At 56.2% G+C, this 19,493-nt stretch overlaps 1 protein-coding gene and 2 long non-coding RNA genes across 14 annotated transcripts; 1 reads left to right on the plus strand and 2 right to left on the minus strand.

Annotated features, from left to right (window-relative positions):
- Positions 1 to 600: 600 nt before the first annotated feature.
- On the minus strand, positions 601 to 4,997 carry LOC141936623 (uncharacterized). The gene is made up of 4 exons (XR_012626769.1): positions 4,884 to 4,997; positions 3,277 to 3,483; positions 2,471 to 2,550; positions 601 to 2,173 (listed from the first exon to the last, which is right to left on the minus strand). It is a non-coding gene; the product is annotated as an uncharacterized LOC141936623 (long non-coding RNA).
- A 404-nt stretch (positions 4,998 to 5,401) lies between these two features.
- Positions 5,402 to 17,357, plus strand: LOC141936620 (hydrocephalus-inducing protein-like). Of its 12 annotated transcripts, none has more exons than XM_074853751.1 (6): positions 7,205 to 7,692; positions 8,216 to 8,347; positions 12,646 to 12,870; positions 13,378 to 13,446; positions 14,583 to 14,678; positions 14,965 to 17,357. In XM_074853751.1, the coding sequence occupies exons 1-5, from the start codon at positions 7,675 to 7,677 to the stop codon at positions 14,634 to 14,636; spliced, it is 498 nt and encodes a 165-aa protein (XP_074709852.1). In that variant the 5' UTR covers positions 7,205 to 7,674; the 3' UTR covers positions 14,637 to 14,678; positions 14,965 to 17,357. The 12 variants fall into 12 exon arrangements, 8 of the variants coding, with proteins under 8 accessions (XP_074709848.1, XP_074709850.1, XP_074709852.1 ...); XM_074853752.1 differs by having other exon boundaries at positions 15,691 to 17,357; XM_074853750.1 differs by having other exon boundaries at positions 7,207 to 7,692; positions 14,583 to 17,357.
- LOC141936624 (uncharacterized) lies at positions 8,569 to 12,000 on the minus strand. The gene is made up of 2 exons (XR_012626770.1): positions 11,873 to 12,000; positions 8,569 to 9,053 (listed from the first exon to the last, which is right to left on the minus strand). It is a non-coding gene; the product is annotated as an uncharacterized LOC141936624 (long non-coding RNA).
- Positions 17,358 to 19,493: the final 2,136 nt, after the last annotated feature.

Below are 19,493 nucleotides of genomic sequence, written 5' to 3' on the forward strand. Positions count from 1 at the left end.
GGCTGTGGTGCCACACTGGGTTTTTTCCTGCTGGCCGTTGGCAGGTGGTGCTGGGGCCGGGCGCTGCTGCCTGCCACGGGGCCTGCACACCCCGAACCGTAAGCAGAGCATTCAGCGGGGTCTGTCGGGGGTGGCCGATCCCAGCTTCTGCCTCCCCTCCCGCTTGGAAACCCCCATGTTGTCCCCCCCGTCCCTAGAGACCACCGTGCCCAGCCCCCAGAACCAGCGACGCTGTGACATCAGCCTCGTTGCCAAGGGCACCGCAGGCACCACAAGCCCTGTGGGCACTGCCTCGGCTGCTGCACTGATGGTGACAAGCCCTCAGTTCTGGCAGCTGCAGTCACACGTTTGTTCCCCCTCCTCATCGTGCTGGCCCTGTGCTGGCCTGTGTACAGTGCCTGGGACAGCTGTGCGTAAGTGGCCAACGCTCTGGGAGGGAGCTTGGACACCCTGATGGGGTTCCCTGGAGGGTGCCCGCTGGTCCCCTGTGGCCACACCACGGCGTCCCCAGCCCCACGCAGGAGCCTCGTCATGCCACGGCCAGCCTTCCCCTCAACCCCCCTTCAGACACCAAGGCCAACACCAACACAATCAGGCGGGTTCAGCTCCTGCCCCCTTCTACTGCAGAAGTTGGTGGAATTCTTCACTTGGTTGCAGGAGCTCCTGCAGAACCTGAGGGAAGGCCTGAGCAGCAGGATAGACAGGATCCAGTGCAGGCTGCAGTGCACCACAACCATCTCCTGCAGGGGCTCTGCCTGCTGAGCCAACGGCAGCCTCAGCGCCAACGGCCTGCTCAGTCCTGCCCACGCCCTCCGACTGCACAGAAACACCCATGTTTGTCTTAGCTGTTGAATAAAGTTGCCATGTTCCACAGCTCACCATGCTTCGGTTCCATTCCGTCTCCTGTCCAAGGCAAGGATTCCATGCCCGGCACCTGCAAAATGAGGCTGCAGGCAGCCAAGTCAGGCACAAAGGGAAAGAGTCACTCTGAGGGGTGATCCCGAGCCTGGTCAGAGGGGAGGGGGAGGGTGCGGTGGGAGAAGGGGCCACTGGTCACAGGGGGGCAGAGGTCTTGGGGACAGCAGCTGGAACACAGGGTGTCTCAGGACGGCTGCTGGTGGGACCCCGGTGTGCGTGACAGTGCCCCAGTGAACTTGAAACTGGACTCTCGTGACCCAACAGACACAGCTCTGGACAGAGCCAAGCTGTGCCTGATGCCAGAATGAGGGGCTGGACATCCCACCACCAATACCCCAGGCGCTTGGTGTCCCTGCTGTGCTGAGCAATCTCTGCACGTGCTGTGCCGGTGAATCCGGGGAGTGAAGGGTGTTTGTGTTTCACTGGTAAACACCCACTCCTGCCCATCGGGAAAGGCAGAGAAGGACTGGCCTGTGCTCCTGGCTATGGACGGGCTGGTTACGAACCCAGGGGCGCTGGTAAAGGCCTTGGCCTGTCTGTGTCAGTCTGTTCTGTCCTTCACATCAACCGTGTGTTTCTGTGCGTGTGTTTGTGTATCTGCCCTTTGGGATGCAGCATCAGTCCTTGGAACACACACACGGGGACAGCAGCAGCCACATCCATGAGGCTGCGACAGGAGAAATCTCCTGGGTGTGAGTCCCCCAGATTCAGCTCTAGTGGGACTGAAAGGAGAAATCCCCCGTGCTCAGCAGTGTCCTGGCTGCTCCCTGACAGAACGGGGAAGGAAACCCAGAGAAACTCTGCAGCAGAGATCACGATGGGCAGAGGCAGCGCTGGCTGTGAAGGCGATGGCGAGGGCTGGCAGCTGGGCTGGCACTGGACAGAAACTGGGCTGCCTGCTGACAGAAGGGCAGCAGGATGCGAGCTCAAAGCTTTACACAAAAAGTTATTTAGTGATTGTTCTCTCCAGTAGGCACCATTAAAGCATCTTGGCAGGACCCTGCCCTGCAGGCCCAAACATGGCTTCTCTCTCCTGGCCAGCTTTGCCTTGAAGAAACCTGCAGTAACGACATCACCAGAGCTCTCGGGGCCTGAGAAGATTCACTCTGCCAAGGGCAGCTCTGAGTAGCCCCAGACATCCAGAGCAGAGGGAAGAACAGTCCCAGGGTGCAGGGCTGAGGCAGACGGGGGCTTCTCTTCAGGGCAGCTCCTCTTCACCCGACAGATTGTCACCCTCCTCCTGCAGGTCAAGGCTCTGGGAAGGAGCAGGACAAAGAGCTGCTGAGAAGTACGAAAGCAACAGCTGCACTCTGCTGTGGGTCTGTCAGATTGGGTCTGGGCCAGCGTGGGCTCTTCAGAGGGTCCCCACCTCAGCCCTTCCACCCCAGACACCAGCAGCACACAAACCCCGGGGGTCACCAGCACAAGGCCACGCTTCCCACGCCCACCCGCAGAGTTTTACCCTCTGCCCCAGGCTCTGCTTTCCCCGAGGGAAAAGAGAGCAGAGCTGCGAATGACTCCAGAGCAGCACAGGAAGTGGAGCCTTTCTTACCTCCAGTTCTCCCGCGACCTGGCCCAGGAAATCTGAATTCTGTGGGTGAGCAGCTGCTGGTTCGATGCATCACTGAAGAGCTGATGGGAAGGAGAACGCTTGTCACTCTAAGCAGGGGGCACTGGGTGTCTGTAACACACGGAAACTGTTCCCACACCCCAACAAAAAACCCCAAACCTCTGCAACTCCCTGCAGCGACCGCCCCTCCCACGCAGCCCAAGAGCTGCCCCAGCCCATCTCCTGCTCTGTGCCTGCAGCAGCCTCCGTGTCCCTGGGCTGCACAGGGCTCTCAGGGGTGGTGACCCCAAGAGCTGGGTTCTACCTTCACTGCACTGGTGCCACCTGCATTTCTGTAGGTCCTACCCAAACCCCTCTGTGTGCCCCAACCCCACACATTTCTGTAGGTCCTACCCAAACTCCCATGTCCCCCACCTATTCCTGCAGGTCCTACCCAAACCTCCCATATTCTCCATGTCCCCCACATTCCTGTAGGTCCTACCCAAACTGCCCATATTCCCCACCCTCACCCATTTCTGTAGGTCCTACCAAAAACCCCCATATACCCCACTCCTACACATTTCTGTAGGTCCTACACAAAACTCCATATTCCCCACCCCCTATCATTCCTGTAGGGCCTACCAAAACTCCCCTATACTCCCCATCTCTACATATTCCTGTAGGTCCTACCAAAGCCCCCCATATTCTCCATCTCTACACATTGCTGTAGGTCCTACCCAAACACCCCTGTGTCCCCCACGCCCCCACATTCCTGTAGGTCCTCCCCAAACACCCCCATCCCCCCACACCTCGAGGACGAGCCACGTGGAGACGGTGATGAGGAGGGGCAGGACCTAGTAGGAGTCATATCCTGTGTGGGGTTTTTCTTCCAAGTATATCATGACGTCATGGCCGGCGGTGGTGTCACGCTCCTCCGCCACTTCTCCCTTGCAAGTGTTGCTCTCCGTGGCGACGTCATGGCTGTGCTGCAGCTCTGCGGAGGGAGGGCTCTGCCCCTGGGGGTGGGAGGGGTGGGTGCTGATGATGTCATGTGACATCACGTGCCCCCCCCCCCCAGATGCTGCGGAGGCCCGTCTGGGCCTGGAGACTCCCCCTGAGGCTGGGCCTAATGCACCAAACCCTCGCCACCACAAGTGCCCAGTAGAGGGGGGACAGAGCAGTTGAGGGGGGGGGCAGATTGGGGGGGCTGGGGGGTAGATTGGGGGCTCTGGGGGGGCCACGGGGCAGGACAGGGATTTTGGGAGGGCACATTGCGGGTCGGGGGGGCCACAGGGTAGGACAGGGGCTCTGGGGGTGCAGACTGAGGGTCTGGGGGGGCAGATTGGGGGTCTGGGGGGTACCATGGGGCAGGGTGGGGGCTCGGGTGGGGGCTGTGGGTCAGACCCCCCTATAACCCCCCTTCTCCTTCCCCTGCCAGGCAGCCTCCCCATCCCCTACAGCCACCAAGGGGCAAACAGAGCCAGCCGTGAGTCTGGACCCCCTACTGTGGGTCCGGATTCCTTCCCCCCCCCCCCCCCCCCCCCCCCCGCCCCGTGGGTGTGGAGGGGGAGGAGCGGCTGGAGGATTTGGGGCTGATGCAAAACTTCCTCCAGTTCCTGCACCTCCACGTGGGGCTGCCCGGGTGGGGGCCATGGCCGTTGGTGAGTGGTGGGGGTCTCTGTGGGGCTGAGGGGGGGGTCTCTGTGGGGCTGGGGTGGGATCTGTGGGGTTGGGGGTGTCTCTGTAGGGCTGGGAGGGATCTGGGGGACTGGAGAGGGTCTTTGTGGGGTTGGAGGAATCTGGAGGGCTTAGGGGAGTCTCTATGGGGCTGGGGAGGGATCTGTGGGGCCGGAGGGTCTCTGTAGGGCTGAGGGGGGATCTATGGGGTTGGGGGGGGTGTCTCTGTGGGGCCAGGGGGGGTCTCTGTGGGTCTGTGAAACATCCCTGTGGGGGTTTGTGTGGTGGGGATTTGTGGGGGCTGCCTCGGGGCAGGTGTGGGGGGGGTCTCCCTGGGGGCTGACCCTAACCCCCCCCGTTGCCCCCCAGGGACGCTGGGCCCCGCCTGGCCCTGCTGCCGCTGCTGGTGCGTGGGCAGCGCGAGGCCGCCCGCCTGCCCGCACCCCCCCACCTCCAGCGGCTCCGCGGGGGCAGCGACCAGCTGCGGGGGGGCTCAATCCGCGCCACCCGCAGTCGGGGCGCTTGCCGGGATGTCCCGGCCCCCGGTGCCCCCCGGGAAGGACGGGGAAGGGGAAGGCGAGGAGGGGGAAGGGGAAGAGGGGAGGGAGGACCCCAGCCCCCCCCCAGAGCCGCCGGGTTCACACCCCCCCGGGCGGGGTGAGGCCGCGACGGGGGTGTGATGCCACCCCCGAGGTCTCCCCCCACCCCAGGTCCCCCCCTACCCGCTTTCCCACCTCACCTGAGCCTGCAGGGCCCGGAGGAAAAGCCGGAGCCGAGGGGCCGCCGCCGCCGCCATCACGGTGTCCCTGAGGGGAGCGGGGTCCGCCATGGCGAGTGTGGGCATTGTCAGGGCGGGGGCGGGGCCATCGGGCGCATGCGCAGGAGGCGGAGGGGGGTGCGGAGCGACGCCGCAGCCGCCATGGCGGGTGAGGGCAGCCCGTTCGGGGGCAGGGCCGGCGCGGCGTGACAGCCGCAGGGCAGGAAGGCACTTTCCTCCCCTCAGCTGCCGCTGCCGCCGCCATTTTAGAGGAAGAGCCGGTCGGGGCGGGCGCTGCCGCCTCCTCCTCTTGCTCCTCCTCCTCGTCCTCCTCTTCTCCCCACCCTCCTCCCCGCCGGCCCCTGAGGTAGGCAGGGGCTCCCCGCTGGGCGCCCCCTCCCCGCGGCACCCCCCCCCCCCCAGCCCTGCGCTGGGGACGGGGGTCTCCGAGTTCTCCCTGGTACCCCCGGACCCTCATGCACCCCTGTTCCTGCCCCGCCCCGCCCCCCCCCGCGGACCCCGGGGGACAGGGAGGGCCCCCCACCCGATCTCAGAGCGCTGCGTGTGGCACTGGAGGCGGCTCTGACCTGGGACCCTGGGGAGGCGACGCTGGCCGAGCTGAACCCGATTTTGGGGGCCCCCCCAAGACAAGTGTCGGCACCTGGACGGGGCCCGGCTGCTGTGTGACAACCTGTGCCTGGTATGGTGGGGGGGGAGACTCCAAAATGCAGGAGAGAGGCACCCAAAATGCGGGGTGGGGCACCCAAAATTGAGAGGGAGGCAACCAAAATACGGGGGAATGGGGTATGGGGGGTGGTGGGAGGGGGTTTGGGGGGATGTGGGGGTTTGGGGTGGCCGCAAGGTTTGGGGGGGCTGCGGACGGCGCTCAGCATCCTGGAGAAGTACAGCCGGAACCTGCTGCAGGGCACTGGGACGTACTGGGGTGTGCTAGAAGAGTTATTGGGATATACTGGGGAGCACTGGGACATGCTGGGGGCTCTGGGAGGGTTACTGGGACATACTGCGGGGCACTGGGAGATGCTGGAATATATTGGGGAGTGCTAGGATGGTCACTGGGACATAGTGGTGGGCACTGGGAGGGATACTGGTACGTACTGCAGGGCACTGGGATATATTGGGGAGTGCTAGGAGAGTCACTGGGGCATACTGGGTGGCACCGGGAAGGTAGATGAGATGTACTTGTGGGCACTGGGACATAGTGGGGCGCACTGGGGCGATTACTGGGACTTAGTGCAGGGCTCTGGGACATACTGGGATATATTGGTGTGTGGTAGGAAGGTCACTGGGACATACTGGGATATATTGGAGAGCACTAGGAAGGTCACTGGTTGAAGTGCTAAGGCTTGGACAATAAGCCCAAGCCAGAGTTGACCTATAGATGAATCCTGTACATTTTATAACTAATAATCATTGTACTAATAGGTATTATACTAAGTTATAGCAAACCACCTATTTTGATGTAAAAGGTGGAAATACTGAAGCCTGAGCAACAGGCCTTGAACTGAAACTGCTAACTCTGTATGTAGTCATTAGTGAAATATGCATAGAAGATGTAGTTTAAACATCATAAAACATGTCTATCCTGAATGTATCCTTATATTTCTTTATGTGTGAGCAAGATAACAAGGCCACGGAAACAGTTGTCTGGCCTTGTGACCTTGCTCATAAATTAACTAGATAAGCAGGGAAACTCCCTTAGCTTCTCCCTTAAGCCCTGGCCAGGCTCTGGGGGGAACCTAACTGAGATGAAAACCAGATATTTCCGCTTAAAACAAAGGTGTCAGCTATTCTGGCTTACTGATTTCAGGTATATAAGGCTGGGCCCGCTCACAGCGACTTTGGAAGCCTCACCTACGGGTGGACACACCGCGTAGGATTTCCCACTTGCAGGGAAAGGTTCTCCAAATCCTCGCTGTAACCGGGGCTCCCCAGCGACTGCGGATCTGCATGATGGTAACGTATGCAAGTGGTGATGGATCTTTCTTAATCACTATTCTCTCTCTCAGGTAGTAATGATTTGACGCATTACCCTGTATTTTCCTGTTTGTTTAAGTGCACTGTTCTGTCTTTTCTTACTGTATGTTTTCTGTATTATTCTGTTATATTATTTAGTTATTTCTAGTAAAATACGCCTGCTCTTTTCACTCTGGTGTCTGAGTTTAATTGATATCCCTGATCAGCAAAACACTGGTACATAGTGGTGGGCACTGGGAGGGTTAGTAGTACGTACTGCAGGGCCCGGGACATACTGGGATATATTGGGGAGCGCTAGGAGGGTCACTGGGACATAGTGGGGGCATTGGGAGTGTTACTGGGACGTATTGTAGAGCACTGGGACATGGTGGGATATATTAGGGAGTGCTAAGAGTGTCATTGGGACATACTGGGGGCACTGGGAGTATTATTGGGATGTACTGCAGGGCACTGGGACATACTGGGGGGCACTGGGGGTGTTGCTGAGTTGTACTGGGGTGCCCTTCCTGGGGGGTCCCCGAGCTTTGTGGGTGACCCCAAGTCCGGACCCCCCCCCCACCTTTTTTACTGCAGAGCTGGCAGTGCCCCCCCACAACCAGGGCTCGGGGTGCGGCTGTGATGTCTGTCACCGCTCTGGGGCGGTTCCCCGCTCCCCCGACCCTCCCCATGTCCCCCCAACACCCCCTGGGCTTTCGGGGGGTGACCAACCCCCCCACACACCCCTTCCCAGGAGGCCGAGGGGCGGCGGCAGGAGGGGCTGCGGGAGGAGGGGCAGCGCATGGTCCCCCTGGTCAGGGTGAGCTGGGGCAGGGCCTGGGGGGGTCTGAGGTGTCAGGGGGTTCTGGTGGGGGAGTCTGGGGGTACCACGGGGGGTCTGGGGGGCTCTGGGGATCCTCAGGGGGTGCTGGGGCGGTCCTGGAGGGGTCTGGGCGTGATGGTGAGGGTCTGGGGGGGGTTTAGGGATCCTGGGAGTGTTCTGGGGGTGCCAGGAGGGGTCTTAGGGGGGGTCTGGGGGTTCAGGGGGGGTTGTGGAGGGGTCTGGAGGGTCTGGGGGTCCTGAGGGAGTCTGGGGGTGTGGGGGTGCCAGGACACATTTGAAATTTCTGAATTTTGAAATTTGGAAACCTCAGAACTTTAGATTTGAATTTTCCAAATTCCAAATTTGAAATGTCTGGTGTTATGGAATGTTGGAATTTTGAATTTGAAAATGACAAGTTTTGAAATGTCCGCTTGGTGGGGACGAAATCCCGTGCAGGCCACAGGATTCCGTGAGGTGCAGAGCGATCCCCTCCATCTCCCCCTTTTTGTTGTTGTAACAGACGCTTCAGCGTGCCACGCGTGCGCTCCAAGGGCCTGTGCGGTCGGTGATGGGGAATGCCGGGCAGATGCTTGACTCCCGGCTGCGTGGCAGGACGCAGACACAGCTCCAGAAAAGGTATCGACAGACACAGGTACGTATTTTAACGTTCCAAATGCACTGGAGTGACGTCAGATTGCTGTAATTCTGAGGAGTGAGTGCCCGAGGGCTGACACCACTGGCTGTTGAAGAGAGGGAGTCCTCTGGCATTCAGGGCAAGTGGCGATGATGTCTTTAGCCTGAGGCCTTGATAAAGAAAACTGGTTTTGTATTGCCCTGGCGTTTTGGTGGAAAAAATGCATGTGAAAGCCGAGCTTGCTCAAAGACATTTGTATTAGCCATGTAACATGTGCGTAGTAACCGGAACAAGGATACACACAGGTTCCTGACCAGCAAGGAACAGTAGGCGCTGCCTACCCTTCATGGTCAGTTTGGCAAACATTTCTGGACGAGTAGTGACCGTCTTGTGCATTTGGTGTGACAAAAAAAAAAAGAAAAAAAATCCATTCAACAATAACAAGAGGGTCACTAAATGTTTCATCCCACTGAAACAGCAGAGCGTAGGGCTGCCCTGGAGGGTTAAATAACATCAGTTGATACGGCCGGCCGGGCACACATCGCGATGCTGGTCTTTCTGAGATGGCGTTAGCTACCCGGTGGAGATCTTGTTTCGCTGTCTCTGAAAGTACTCTGGGTGATGTCAGTGAAGGATCTCCTCGCAAAATATCAAACAAGCTATGCAGATCATCATTAGTTAGGCCCAACAACAGCTGTATCCAATTTATGGCTCCCAGCAGTTTCTGTAAATCATTTAAAGTCTTAACATCAGTTTTAAGTTCAACCTGTTGTGGGACAATGGTCTGTTCACAAATTCTCCACCCCAGGTACTGCCACGGTGATGATCTCTGTACCTTCTCAGGTGCTATTTGTCACCCCACTTGAGATAGTGAGTCTTTGGGTAAAGCAAGAGCCTTTTCCATGATCTCCTGTGTTTCTGCTGCTATGAGGATGTCATCCATATAATGATCTATAACAGCCCGGGGGACCTGCATTGTAATGGGGCTCAAAGCCTTTGCAACAAACCACTGACACATCGTGGGACCATTTTCATGCCTTATGGTAAAAAACCCAGTGGTACCGTCTTGCAGGTTCACTAACATTAATACTGGGAACAGAAAAGGCAAATTTAGGTGCATCATCCGGATACAAGGGAATGGTAAAAAAACCCAATCCTTTAGATCAATTGTTACAAGATGCCAGTTTCGGGGAATCCTTGTTGGGGAGGGCATTCCTGGCTGTAACGTACCCATACCCTCCATGGCATCATTAATGTGTCGGAGATCATGTAAAAGTCGCCATTTACCACTTTTCTTTAAAATAACGAACTCCAGGGAGTTCCAAGGACTGGTGGTAGGTACAATATGTCCTGCACTTAATTGTTCCTGAACTGAATCATTAAGGTGACACAACTGTTCCACTGGCGAGGGCCACTGAGCCACCCACACGGGTGATTCTGTTTTCCAGGTTAGTTTCAGGGTGGGTTTAGGGGTGGGTTGTGCTGCAGTGGCGATTAAGACAAATTTGATCCAATTTGAGTTCCCCATTGAGCCGTACAGTCACGACCCCATGATGTAGCAGGGGTTTCCAATATAAATGGATGAATATTTGCTACCCAGTTTTCTGGGCCCCTTACATGAATGAGATCTTTGCTTTGAAACGTTACAGCATGACCACCAACCCCGAAAAGCACTCGAGTTACCCGAGCTAACGGCCAATCTGCTCACAGATACTACGGTCACATCCGCACCAGTATCTAGAATGCCTGTCAGTTCAACAGATTCTTCTGCTTTGGTGAGGGCACATTTTATCAGAGGTCGACCTTGAGTCACTGTCTGAGCCCAAAATATTTGAGGAGTACCTGCTGATCCAAATCCTGAGTCACCCCGGCTTCTCGGCATACTATTAGGGGGAGCCGCAGTAAAACAAACAAGCTGAGCAAATTTTGACCCTTTTGTTACTGAACATGGGGGTACCAGGGTCCAGGCCATGATTCTTATTTCCCCTTCATAATCAGCATCTGTGACCCCTGGTAAAATGAACAACCCCTGTAAGGTTGTAGATGATCTTCTGACAATATCCCCTCAGGCAGATGGTACAAGGGTGCACTCTCCCCACAGAGTACGCACCTAAATTCAAGACAACAATGAACACAGAATTACTGCCTCCCACTAGAGGAGATATTTCACCTGTGACACTTCCAACACTGAGCCCGAACAAACAGGCAGCACCAGTGACCCAGCGGGCAGGCACTAGGGCGCTCTGTCCTAAGGAATGTTCCTTCGTCCTGCACTACCCCCCACTGGTACAGAGTCTGCCCTGCGCTGCGTTCCTCCCCGGCCGCTTCCCTCGCGGGATAACGGAACTGCGGGTCAGAGAACTCCGCACTCCGCAGCTGGGCTGCGTCTCACACCTGCAGAACAGTCACACACCCACACAAAGGGGCCCTTACACTTATTACTCACACAACATAAAATGACAAATACTACAAATATCAAAACACCATTAAGAATATAGAAAGCCATTGCTTACTGATTATGTGGTGGTGGCAGACAAGGGACGCCGCATCCCAGTGTCAGCACCTGCCGCTTTTGGCGGTGGGGGGGGGCATGGGACGAGAGCACGGTGCTGGGCTCGGCCGCAGGCAGTCGCCCTGTGGCGGGGGGGGCTCGGGGAGGCCCGGGGCAGCCGCCGCCAACTCCGCACTTGCAGGTGGGGGGGCGCAAATGCTGAGTACAGAGATCCAACACTCGGTTTTCCAGATAGAATACTGTGCCGGCGTTAGTACCGTTTTTAAAAGTGCCAGCCAGTTCCATGGGACCAATTGATACCCATGAGCGATTGCCTCCAGTATACCTGCTGTAAATGAGTTTTGAAGCCCATCCTCACTAACGCTTTTCTGTAGTTCTTCAATAACAGAAAAATGCAGTCCTCCCCAACGAGGCTGACGTCTGGCTCATAAATTACAGGAGCAACAATCTTTCTCACCATGTCCATATCCCCTTGCGCCAAGGCTTCTTGCCTCACTTTTACCCACGGATCATCCCCAGCTAAGGGAGGACACAGGCCAGAGTCTCTTTTAGGATTTATGGTGTCAGGGTCTAAAAGATTATCACAGTCTACAGACTCAGCATATTCAGCGGCCCCAACTGGTAAAGCAATGGGTGGGGGCGATTCTGTCCCAGTAGTACCTAACTCTCTGTTTCCCAAATCCTTCATTTCGGCAGCCGCATGAAAAATTTGAGCTACAGCAGCATCAGAAGCAGTGTCAGCTTTCATGGTTTCCAACATCTTTTTAACTATTCCCCAAGTCTGAGCTGCCTTTGGTGTTTGAGAATTTCTTATAGTGATCACTTGTCGTAGTTCTCCCCCCAAAGAGTCCCAAAGTCCTAAGTCAAACATATTTTGTGGTCTGAAAAAAAGTCCTGTCCGCTGTCCCCATTTTAATAATTTAGACAGCGCTTCTGGGTTTGTTGATAAACCCTGCCAGTCCGCTAATCTCATTAAAAACCCCTGGACTGACTTTTCTTCCGTGGATACCGCGCTTCCCCTGGCTGCTCACCTTGTGCGCACTTTCGCGTCTGTTTCTTTGCTTCTTCACCCCGCAGCCGTTCCCTCCCTGCCTTGTGTTTACCTTCTATAAGAAGGGCGTTGTCCCCACCGTTGACTGAGTCGGTGGCCGTATATCACTTTGATCACACTGATAGCAGGTCACGTCGGGGTCACCGTTTGTGGGGACGAAATCCCGTGCAGGTCACAGGAGACAAGACCACAGACAATCAATATGATTGGAAGTCAAGCTCAAAGCTTTATTAGCAAGCAAGCCCTTACATACTCTTGTGCCTTCTAAAAATAGCAGCAAGCCCTTATAGACTGTTGTGCATTCTAAAAGTAGCTCCCCTTGGTACTTTCCACAAACATTACTACCCGCACACAGCCAGTAGATAAGTTCCTGCTTTTGCAATTCCAAAAGGTCCCTTCTTTATCAGTTTCTTCCTTAACGAGCACATTCTTTTCTTCTGGCCTTCTGGTAACTATTTCTTGTTTTCAGACATCGTTAATCTTCTGCCCGAGTGCTGGTTGTACTTTTCCATTGTCAGTGTGGGCAGAAAGTTCAGTAAGCCAGCATGCACACCAACAGGGGACGGGCCCCTGAGTGAACTGTCCCCCAGATGTGGCAAGGCTCTGCCCCAGAGAGAGGGACCTGGAGCAAGGGAGGGTCCTGGGCTGCCTTCCAGCACTGCTGGAGCTCACCAGGGACCAATTTCCCCTGTTGCAGGTCCTGCCTTCCCCATCTCTGCCTGACCCAGTGGCTTCTCCTTTTGTTCTTCCCAGGCTGATCTTGTCTTTGAGTACCAGCCCCTGAAAGTGGGTGAGAGCACCGGGCGCCTGGTGCTCTGGAGCAGCGACTTGGGCTCCTTCTACTACAACCTGCACCTGAAAGCCACCGTGAGCGGGCCGGAGAAGCCCCTTTACTTCTACACCACACTGGGCTCTAGTCAGACCATCACTACCACAATAATGAATTACGCCCGGCAGAAGACCAACTACCACCTCCAGGTGACCCCAGCCTGCCCTGGGCCCTTGCTGGGAGGCAGCTCGTCCGGCCAGCATCAGCCCTCTCTGTCAAGGGATCCTGCCCCTCTGGCTTGGCCTGACAGAGCTGGGGTGGCCACGTGAGCCTGCGGGTCTCCCCACCAATGCTGCGCTTGTCCCCAGCCGGCCTGTCTTCACTTGCAGATGTTCTCTGCTGCCGTTTCTGGAGCTGCTCTTGCAGGTCCCGTGGCCCACGCAAGACTTCCCCGTTACTGCCAGGGCTGGGGTTTAAGGTCTCCCAGATCTTGAGTGCAGGGTTGTCCCTGCTGGGCATGTTTGGACGGTCCTGATGGGCATTCCTCACAGGCAGGGGGTGGGGGGGCCACGCGCAGTGACAGGCAAGGGACAGGGACCCTGGCCAATGTGACGGTGGGGACCTTCTGTTTCTTCCTGTGTCACTTCTCTGTATCAAGGTGCTGGCTCTGCTTTTGTGACCCACCCCCCCCATGGTATCTTCTCTCCCCTGTGCAGACCAACTGCGCCGACTTCCTGACAGAGAAAACCATTGGCGTGGCCCCTGCCAGCCCAGGAGGCTCAGAGGTGAGCGTGGACGTGACCTTGGAGCCCTGCCAGCTGGGCGAAGCCAGGGCCACGCTGCAGCTCTCCTCCCTGCTTGGTGGGGAATACAGCATCCCCCTCTTCGGCCTGGCCCTCCCCTCCAAGTCCCAGGGCCCCTTCCCCACCCAGGCTGATGACAGCACCTCCATCCCCTTCAAGAACATCTTCCTGCAGCCCATGGCCTTCCAGTACCGGGTGGAGAACCCGGCCTTCACCCTCAGGGCCCCGAGAGCTTGCGCTCCAAGCAGACCCCCTCCCTCTCCGTCTCCTTCAAGGGTGGCCTGGCCCCTGGCGCAGCCCCTGTCAGCAGCGAGATGGTGGTGTCCTGCCCTGGGGCAGGGGGTGTCTCCTGGGTCCACTACCTCCGGGGCCTTCCCCCTCACAGGTGACCCGTGCCCCCCCCGGGCGCCCCTCAGGCTCAACGCAGCGGCCGTTGGGGCGTGATCTGAGGGCGCAGTTACTGCTGCAGCGGTCGCTCTGGACCAACCCCCTTCCCTTTGCAATAAACCCGGTGGCTTTGTAAAAAAATGTGCTGGTTTTGGACTAAACTGCCAGTTTTGGACTAAACCTGCTCACTTTGGAGTAAACCCAGCGTGGCCCGAAGCGGCGGGGCTGGTGGTGCCGGGGCTGAGGTGGGAGCAGGAGGCCTCCGCACTGCGCGGGGGCGCTCTGCAGCGTGGCACAGGGGTCCCGTGGTCAGGCCAGGGTCCCGTGGTGGCTGAGAGGGAGGCAGTGGTCGGGTGCTGAAAGACAACCTCTGCGGGGGGTGGAAGGCAGCGGCCCTCGAGGCCAAGGAGGGACCCGCGAGATAGGAGCGGGGATGGTGCCACTGCAGGCTCCCCCAGCGCCCCAGGGACAGGGGGGTGGAGGCCGGCACAGAGACCCAGGGAGGGCCTGGCAGGGGAGCTGGGGGGGGGCGGGAGCCGGCCTGTGCTGCTTGGCTCACACTGCTGGCTCACACTGAGCCTGCTGTCAGCCCGCGCCCCTGCATCCCTTCCTGCAGGGATGCTCTCCAGCCACTCCTCTCCCAGTTATGCTTGTGCCTGCCATAGCGCCCTCCCAAGTGCAGAATCGGGCATTTTGATTTGTTAAATTTCATCCCATTAATGATTTGCCAGGGCTCCAATCTATCTAGATCCCTCTGCAAGGCCTCCTGTCCTTCAAGAGAGTAATCAGCACCTCCCAGTTTGGTATCACTGGCAAACTTGATAATGGTACGTTCAACTCCTCCATCCAGATCGTTGATAAGATACTGAACAGAGCTGGCCCTAGGACTGAATCCTGAGGAACGCCCATGGTGGCTTGTCTCCAACCAGATGTAGCCTCAGTCACTACAAGGCTTTGAGCTCTGCCCTTCAGCCAGTTCTTCACCCAGTGCACCGTGAACCTGCTCACCCCACAGTTGGACAACTTGTCCAGAAGGATGCTGTGGGGGACAGTATCAAAAACCTTTACTAGAATCCAGAAAAACTACATCCACTGCCTTCCCTTCACCACTAGGTGGGTGTGACCATACCTGAGGCGTGAGAGGCAGCTTTTGGTGGACACTCAGTGGGTGCTGTGGGTGCTGTGGATGCCCCTGTGCTGACAGTTTGCGGTCTCTTCGACTGATCGTTTACGCAGAATGTATGGGTAATGCTTGCTGCTGCAATGGGACCAAATACACTATCTCTGTCCTTAATCACACTACGGTTGCCAACTGTTTTTAGAGAAAATGCTGACAGTAATTGCAACTCCTTAATGAAATATATAGGCTTACTAGTCACTAGTGAAGGATGTAGCTTAGACAAAATGTAGTTATTAATAAGGATGAAATGCTGTAAGAATGTGTGTATTCAACTTTCTTTGTTTAGCAATATTAAGAATTAAGAACTCAAGTGTTTAACCTTATTAGAAACTCCCTTGGTTCTCCCCCCTGAGTGGTGGCCAGGCTCTGGGTGGAACCCAAGAGGAGGATGAGATCAGATGTTTCCGTTCAAAGAAAATTGCCAGTTATTTTGGCCTGTTGATTCAGAGGCTGGACCTGCCTGCAGCGACTCTGGATGCCTCACCTACGGATGGAAGCATCATGTAGGATTTCCGCTTTGCGAGGAAGGGCACTCTGAATTCTCGCTGCATCCAGGGTTCCCCAGCAATTGTGGATCTGAATGTTAGTGCCCCATTAAGTAAGTGTGCTATTTTGTACCTTCCTTATTTTGTAACACTTAGTCATATGCTTTATGGCAGTGATGAGAGTGCTTGTGTGAAGAAGACGTGTACTGAATCTGATTTTGTGTGCATCATGGTCAGTGTGTGCCTAACAGATGGCAGTGTGATGGGATCTGGACTGCGAGGATGGGTCTGACAAGAGTGCTGAACTGTGCCAGGTGAGAACATGCTGGGTAAATGAAATCAGCTGTGGTCCTCAGTCAACCCAGTGTATCCCAGTGTCCTGGAAATGTGATGGTGAAAAAGACTGTCCTACTCTTTTCAACTAGTAACTGTAACTGCTGTATTATTTTTAGCCTTTTGTAGAATTATTTTATGTCTACTGTGGGTTTTTTTGAAGTTTGTCTAAACCTTAATTGATAAAGCTCTGGAACAAGTCTTGCAGGTGCAGCTGTAAAACAAAGAAGGGGGAGATGTGGGTGACATCGGCCTGTCAGCCCTGCACAGCCCCTGAGAAGCAGCCAGGCTTTGATGAGAAACAGGCCTTGGGAGAAAGATCAGAAACTGCCAAGTTGTGCCAAGGTGGTGGGGAAAAACAACGGCCAGCTGCAACACTGAGCTCTGGGAAAGTGCTGAGCTGTGAGAAGTTACCGCCGCGTGAACAGCGCGTGAACGAGAGGGTGATTGGTCTGCACAGCGCGTGTTAGAGGGGTCTGATGCTGGTAGGAGAAAAGGTTGATAGCTGTCTAATTGCTGATTTGCTAATGATGAAGTAAGAGCTTTGGCGAGAGCATAAGTATGTACTATTGGAAAAATAAATGGCTTTGCTTGTTATAACTCTCATAGAGTTGTGCAGGTCCAATATTCTCCCTCACTGAAGACTCTGACATTACATGGCTATTCGCAGACAGACGAACCAGGTATTCTGCAGGAAGCCAGAATCAAACTAAAGATGATGATACAGTTCTCATTCCCACTACAGGCCTGTAGGATCCTGATTGCTCTGGGTCATCCACCCTGGGTCTGAACCTTACTGGTTTACCTGAACAACCAAATCTGGCACATGCTAAAACCCTTTTACAGGAAATAATTGACATGATCCAGATTTCTATGGAATTCAAGGATTTACCCTCAACCTGAGCTGAAAAGTGCATTCTAAGTGCATTAATACCATCCACACAGGTTAGAACCAGGATCTCTTCTGCCTCTGTAGCTCCTAACTACTGATATCTACAGGAAAAGTGTTACAGCCCTCTGACAGGATGTGGCACAGGGATGCACCGTAGAGCACTGGAGGGCACTGGGATGAACTGCTGGGCACTGGGCAGCTCTGGGGGGCACTGGGATGAACTGGGACGAACCAGAGGGCACTGGGAGTTTGTTGGGTTATTAACAGCGCGTGGGCGCAGGTATTTACAGGGGGTCCCCTGGGGTGGGTGGCCCGTGAAGGGGGTCCCGGGACCCTTGGGGACATGGGGGTGTCCTGGTTTAGCCAGGATAGGGTTAAGTTTCCCCGGCAGTGGGGGGAAGCTCCAGCCGGGTTATTCAATACCATGCTGACGTCACCTCCGCGCACCGAAGCGCGGGAGCGTGGGAGAATCGGTGAACGTGTGTTTTGTGCCATCGCTCTCCTTACTGCTGGATCGGTACAGATCTTGCTCTCTTCATTGCTATTACTGTTATTGTTATTGTTGTTGTTTGTTGTGTCACTGTTGCACTGTTGTATTAAACCTCTCCTTATCTCAGCCCCGGGGTTTGTATTTCACTCCCTTTGTGGGGGAGGGGCAGTGGCCGCGTGGTCTCAGACCCCGGCAGGGACTAAACCATCACAGGGGGGCACCCAGGTCACCCCCTATCCCCCTCCAGAGGGGTCTCAGCACACTGGGGGACACTGGGGACATTGAGGGGGGGACATGGGGACACTGCAGGGCATCCAGGGACACTCTGGAGACAGCCAGGCCACCCTCTGTGTCTCCATAGAGGGGTCCTGGGACACTGGGAGACCCACAGAGACACTGAGGGACATCCCCTCATCACCCCCGTCCTCATAGAGGGGTCCCAGGAACATATGGGGACACTGCAGGGGGGGAACATGAGGACACTGATGGACCCCCAGGCCACCCCCTGTCTCCATAGAGGGGTCCCAGGACACTGGGAGACACTGGGGGGGACACTGGGGGACACCCAGGCCACCCCCATCCCCATAGAGAGGTCCTGGGACACTTGGGAACACTGCAGGGGGGACACAGGGACAGCGGTGGACCCCCAGGTCACCCCCTGTCCCCAGCAGCGGGGTCCCAGTGGGGTCACTGGGCAGACTGGGGGCACTGTGCCACCACCTGGGGGGTCCTGTTGGCTTTCCCAGTGGAGGAGGGAGGTGGTTGTGGACTGTCCCAGGCTCTGATTTGGGGGGGACAGTGGGGGAGGTGGTGGCAGAGGGGAACAGTTTGGGTCCTGGGGTGGGGGCACCCATGGGGGTCCCAGTGTCCCCCTTGGTGTCACTGGTGGGGGGCAGGGACACCACGATGTACTTCTAGATGCTGCTGGTGACAGTGGCACTGGGGACCGTGGGCACCGCTGACACCAGTTTGACCACAGGCTGGACACTGGGGACAGTGGTGGTGCCAGGGGAGGTGGCCGTGAGCACTGGGCTTGGGCTGAAGATGATCACCTGGGGGGCACGGGGACCGTGGGGGAAGTGGGGACAGTGTGGGACACAGGGACCGTGGGGGGACATGGGGACAGTTTGGCATTCCATTGTACATGGCTGAGCGAGAGAAAATTAATGCAACCTAAGGAAGTGAACTTTCCTCCTGTAACGCCTGAAGGCAAAAGCTCCAGCACTTCTCTGGGTGGCTGTGCTGTTGTTCTGCAGGTGAGTAAAGCCTCAGCTCCTCGTGGAGGCAGATCAGATGCAGCAGTCCTGCCATCCAGACCCCTCTCAGCACAGGCCTCCCAACAGCTCTTCAGACACCCCAGCAGAATTCCTACTTCTCATTTCCAACACAGCCATCCACAAACCCCCACCTCTGACTCCACTCGCCCACACACCATAAATTCTCTCACGCAATTTGTGTCCAAAGAAGGGACTGCAGAAGCCTGGACCTTAAGTACTAAATTCACTTGTTTGGTGCACAAATGCTACCGAGCTTATGGACAGACTCCATGTTCTGAGCTTCACCTTCACTGCAAGTTCAATAAGTGCCTGTTTTTTAGGGTCTGAAGTGAAAGTTGCCCCTCAGTCCGTGCGCGGCTGAAGCTCGGGCAGCGACACGCTGTGCATCCAGCCAGCCAGGGCTGGGTGTGATCCTGGGGCCTCGAGAGGAAGCGTTTGAACCTCAACAAGCTGAGAATGGAACTGCTGCACAGGTCAGGAGCAACGTGCTATTGGCACTTTTAACAAGACTGAAGTACTGTTGTGTTGTTGTTTTGGATCGCCAACATGGAGAAAATATATACACCTGTCACAGTTACATTGGCAGGGATTTTGTTATCCCTTTCCTCTGGGTTTTTAAATTCTAGAAGTAAATTCAAAGTCTTAATTAGACTCTGATGCCATAAAAATTTTATGATGCCATAAAAAATTAGACAAACTCTGCCCTAAGCTCTGGCAGGAGAAGCAGCCCAGGCAGTTTTTCCCTTGGGCTCTGTCTGCCATCAGCGATGGGATTCAACCATAAAATGGCTCCTTCCCCCACACCAATATCTCACCCCGTGCCGCAGTAGGGATGGGAAGCTGCTCCCAGTGCCCAGCCAAGGCCATCTGGCAGCAGAGCAGTTTCCTTCAGGCCTTTCCCAGCAATCCCAGTCTCCCTCCGGAATCCATCGGAAGCAGTTTGTGATTAAAGGTACCTGCTGGAGATACCTCCCGGGCTCAGGGA

Source organism: Strix uralensis, chromosome 33, assembly GCF_047716275.1.
Source record: "Strix uralensis isolate ZFMK-TIS-50842 chromosome 33, bStrUra1, whole genome shotgun sequence".
Lineage (NCBI taxonomy): Eukaryota > Metazoa > Chordata > Aves > Strigiformes > Strigidae > Strix > Strix uralensis.

What these genes read in the sequence shown, in the direction of transcription:
- LOC141936620 (XM_074853746.1), top strand. An exon ending in AAAGGTATCGACAGACACAG is followed by an intron (nt 8,348 to 12,645) that starts GTACGTATTTTA and finishes TGTTCTTCCCAG; the next exon opens with GCTGATCTTGTCTTTGAGTA. An exon ending in AGACCAACTACCACCTCCAG is followed by an intron (nt 12,871 to 13,377) that starts GTGACCCCAGCC and finishes TCCCCTGTGCAG; the next exon opens with ACCAACTGCGCCGACTTCCT.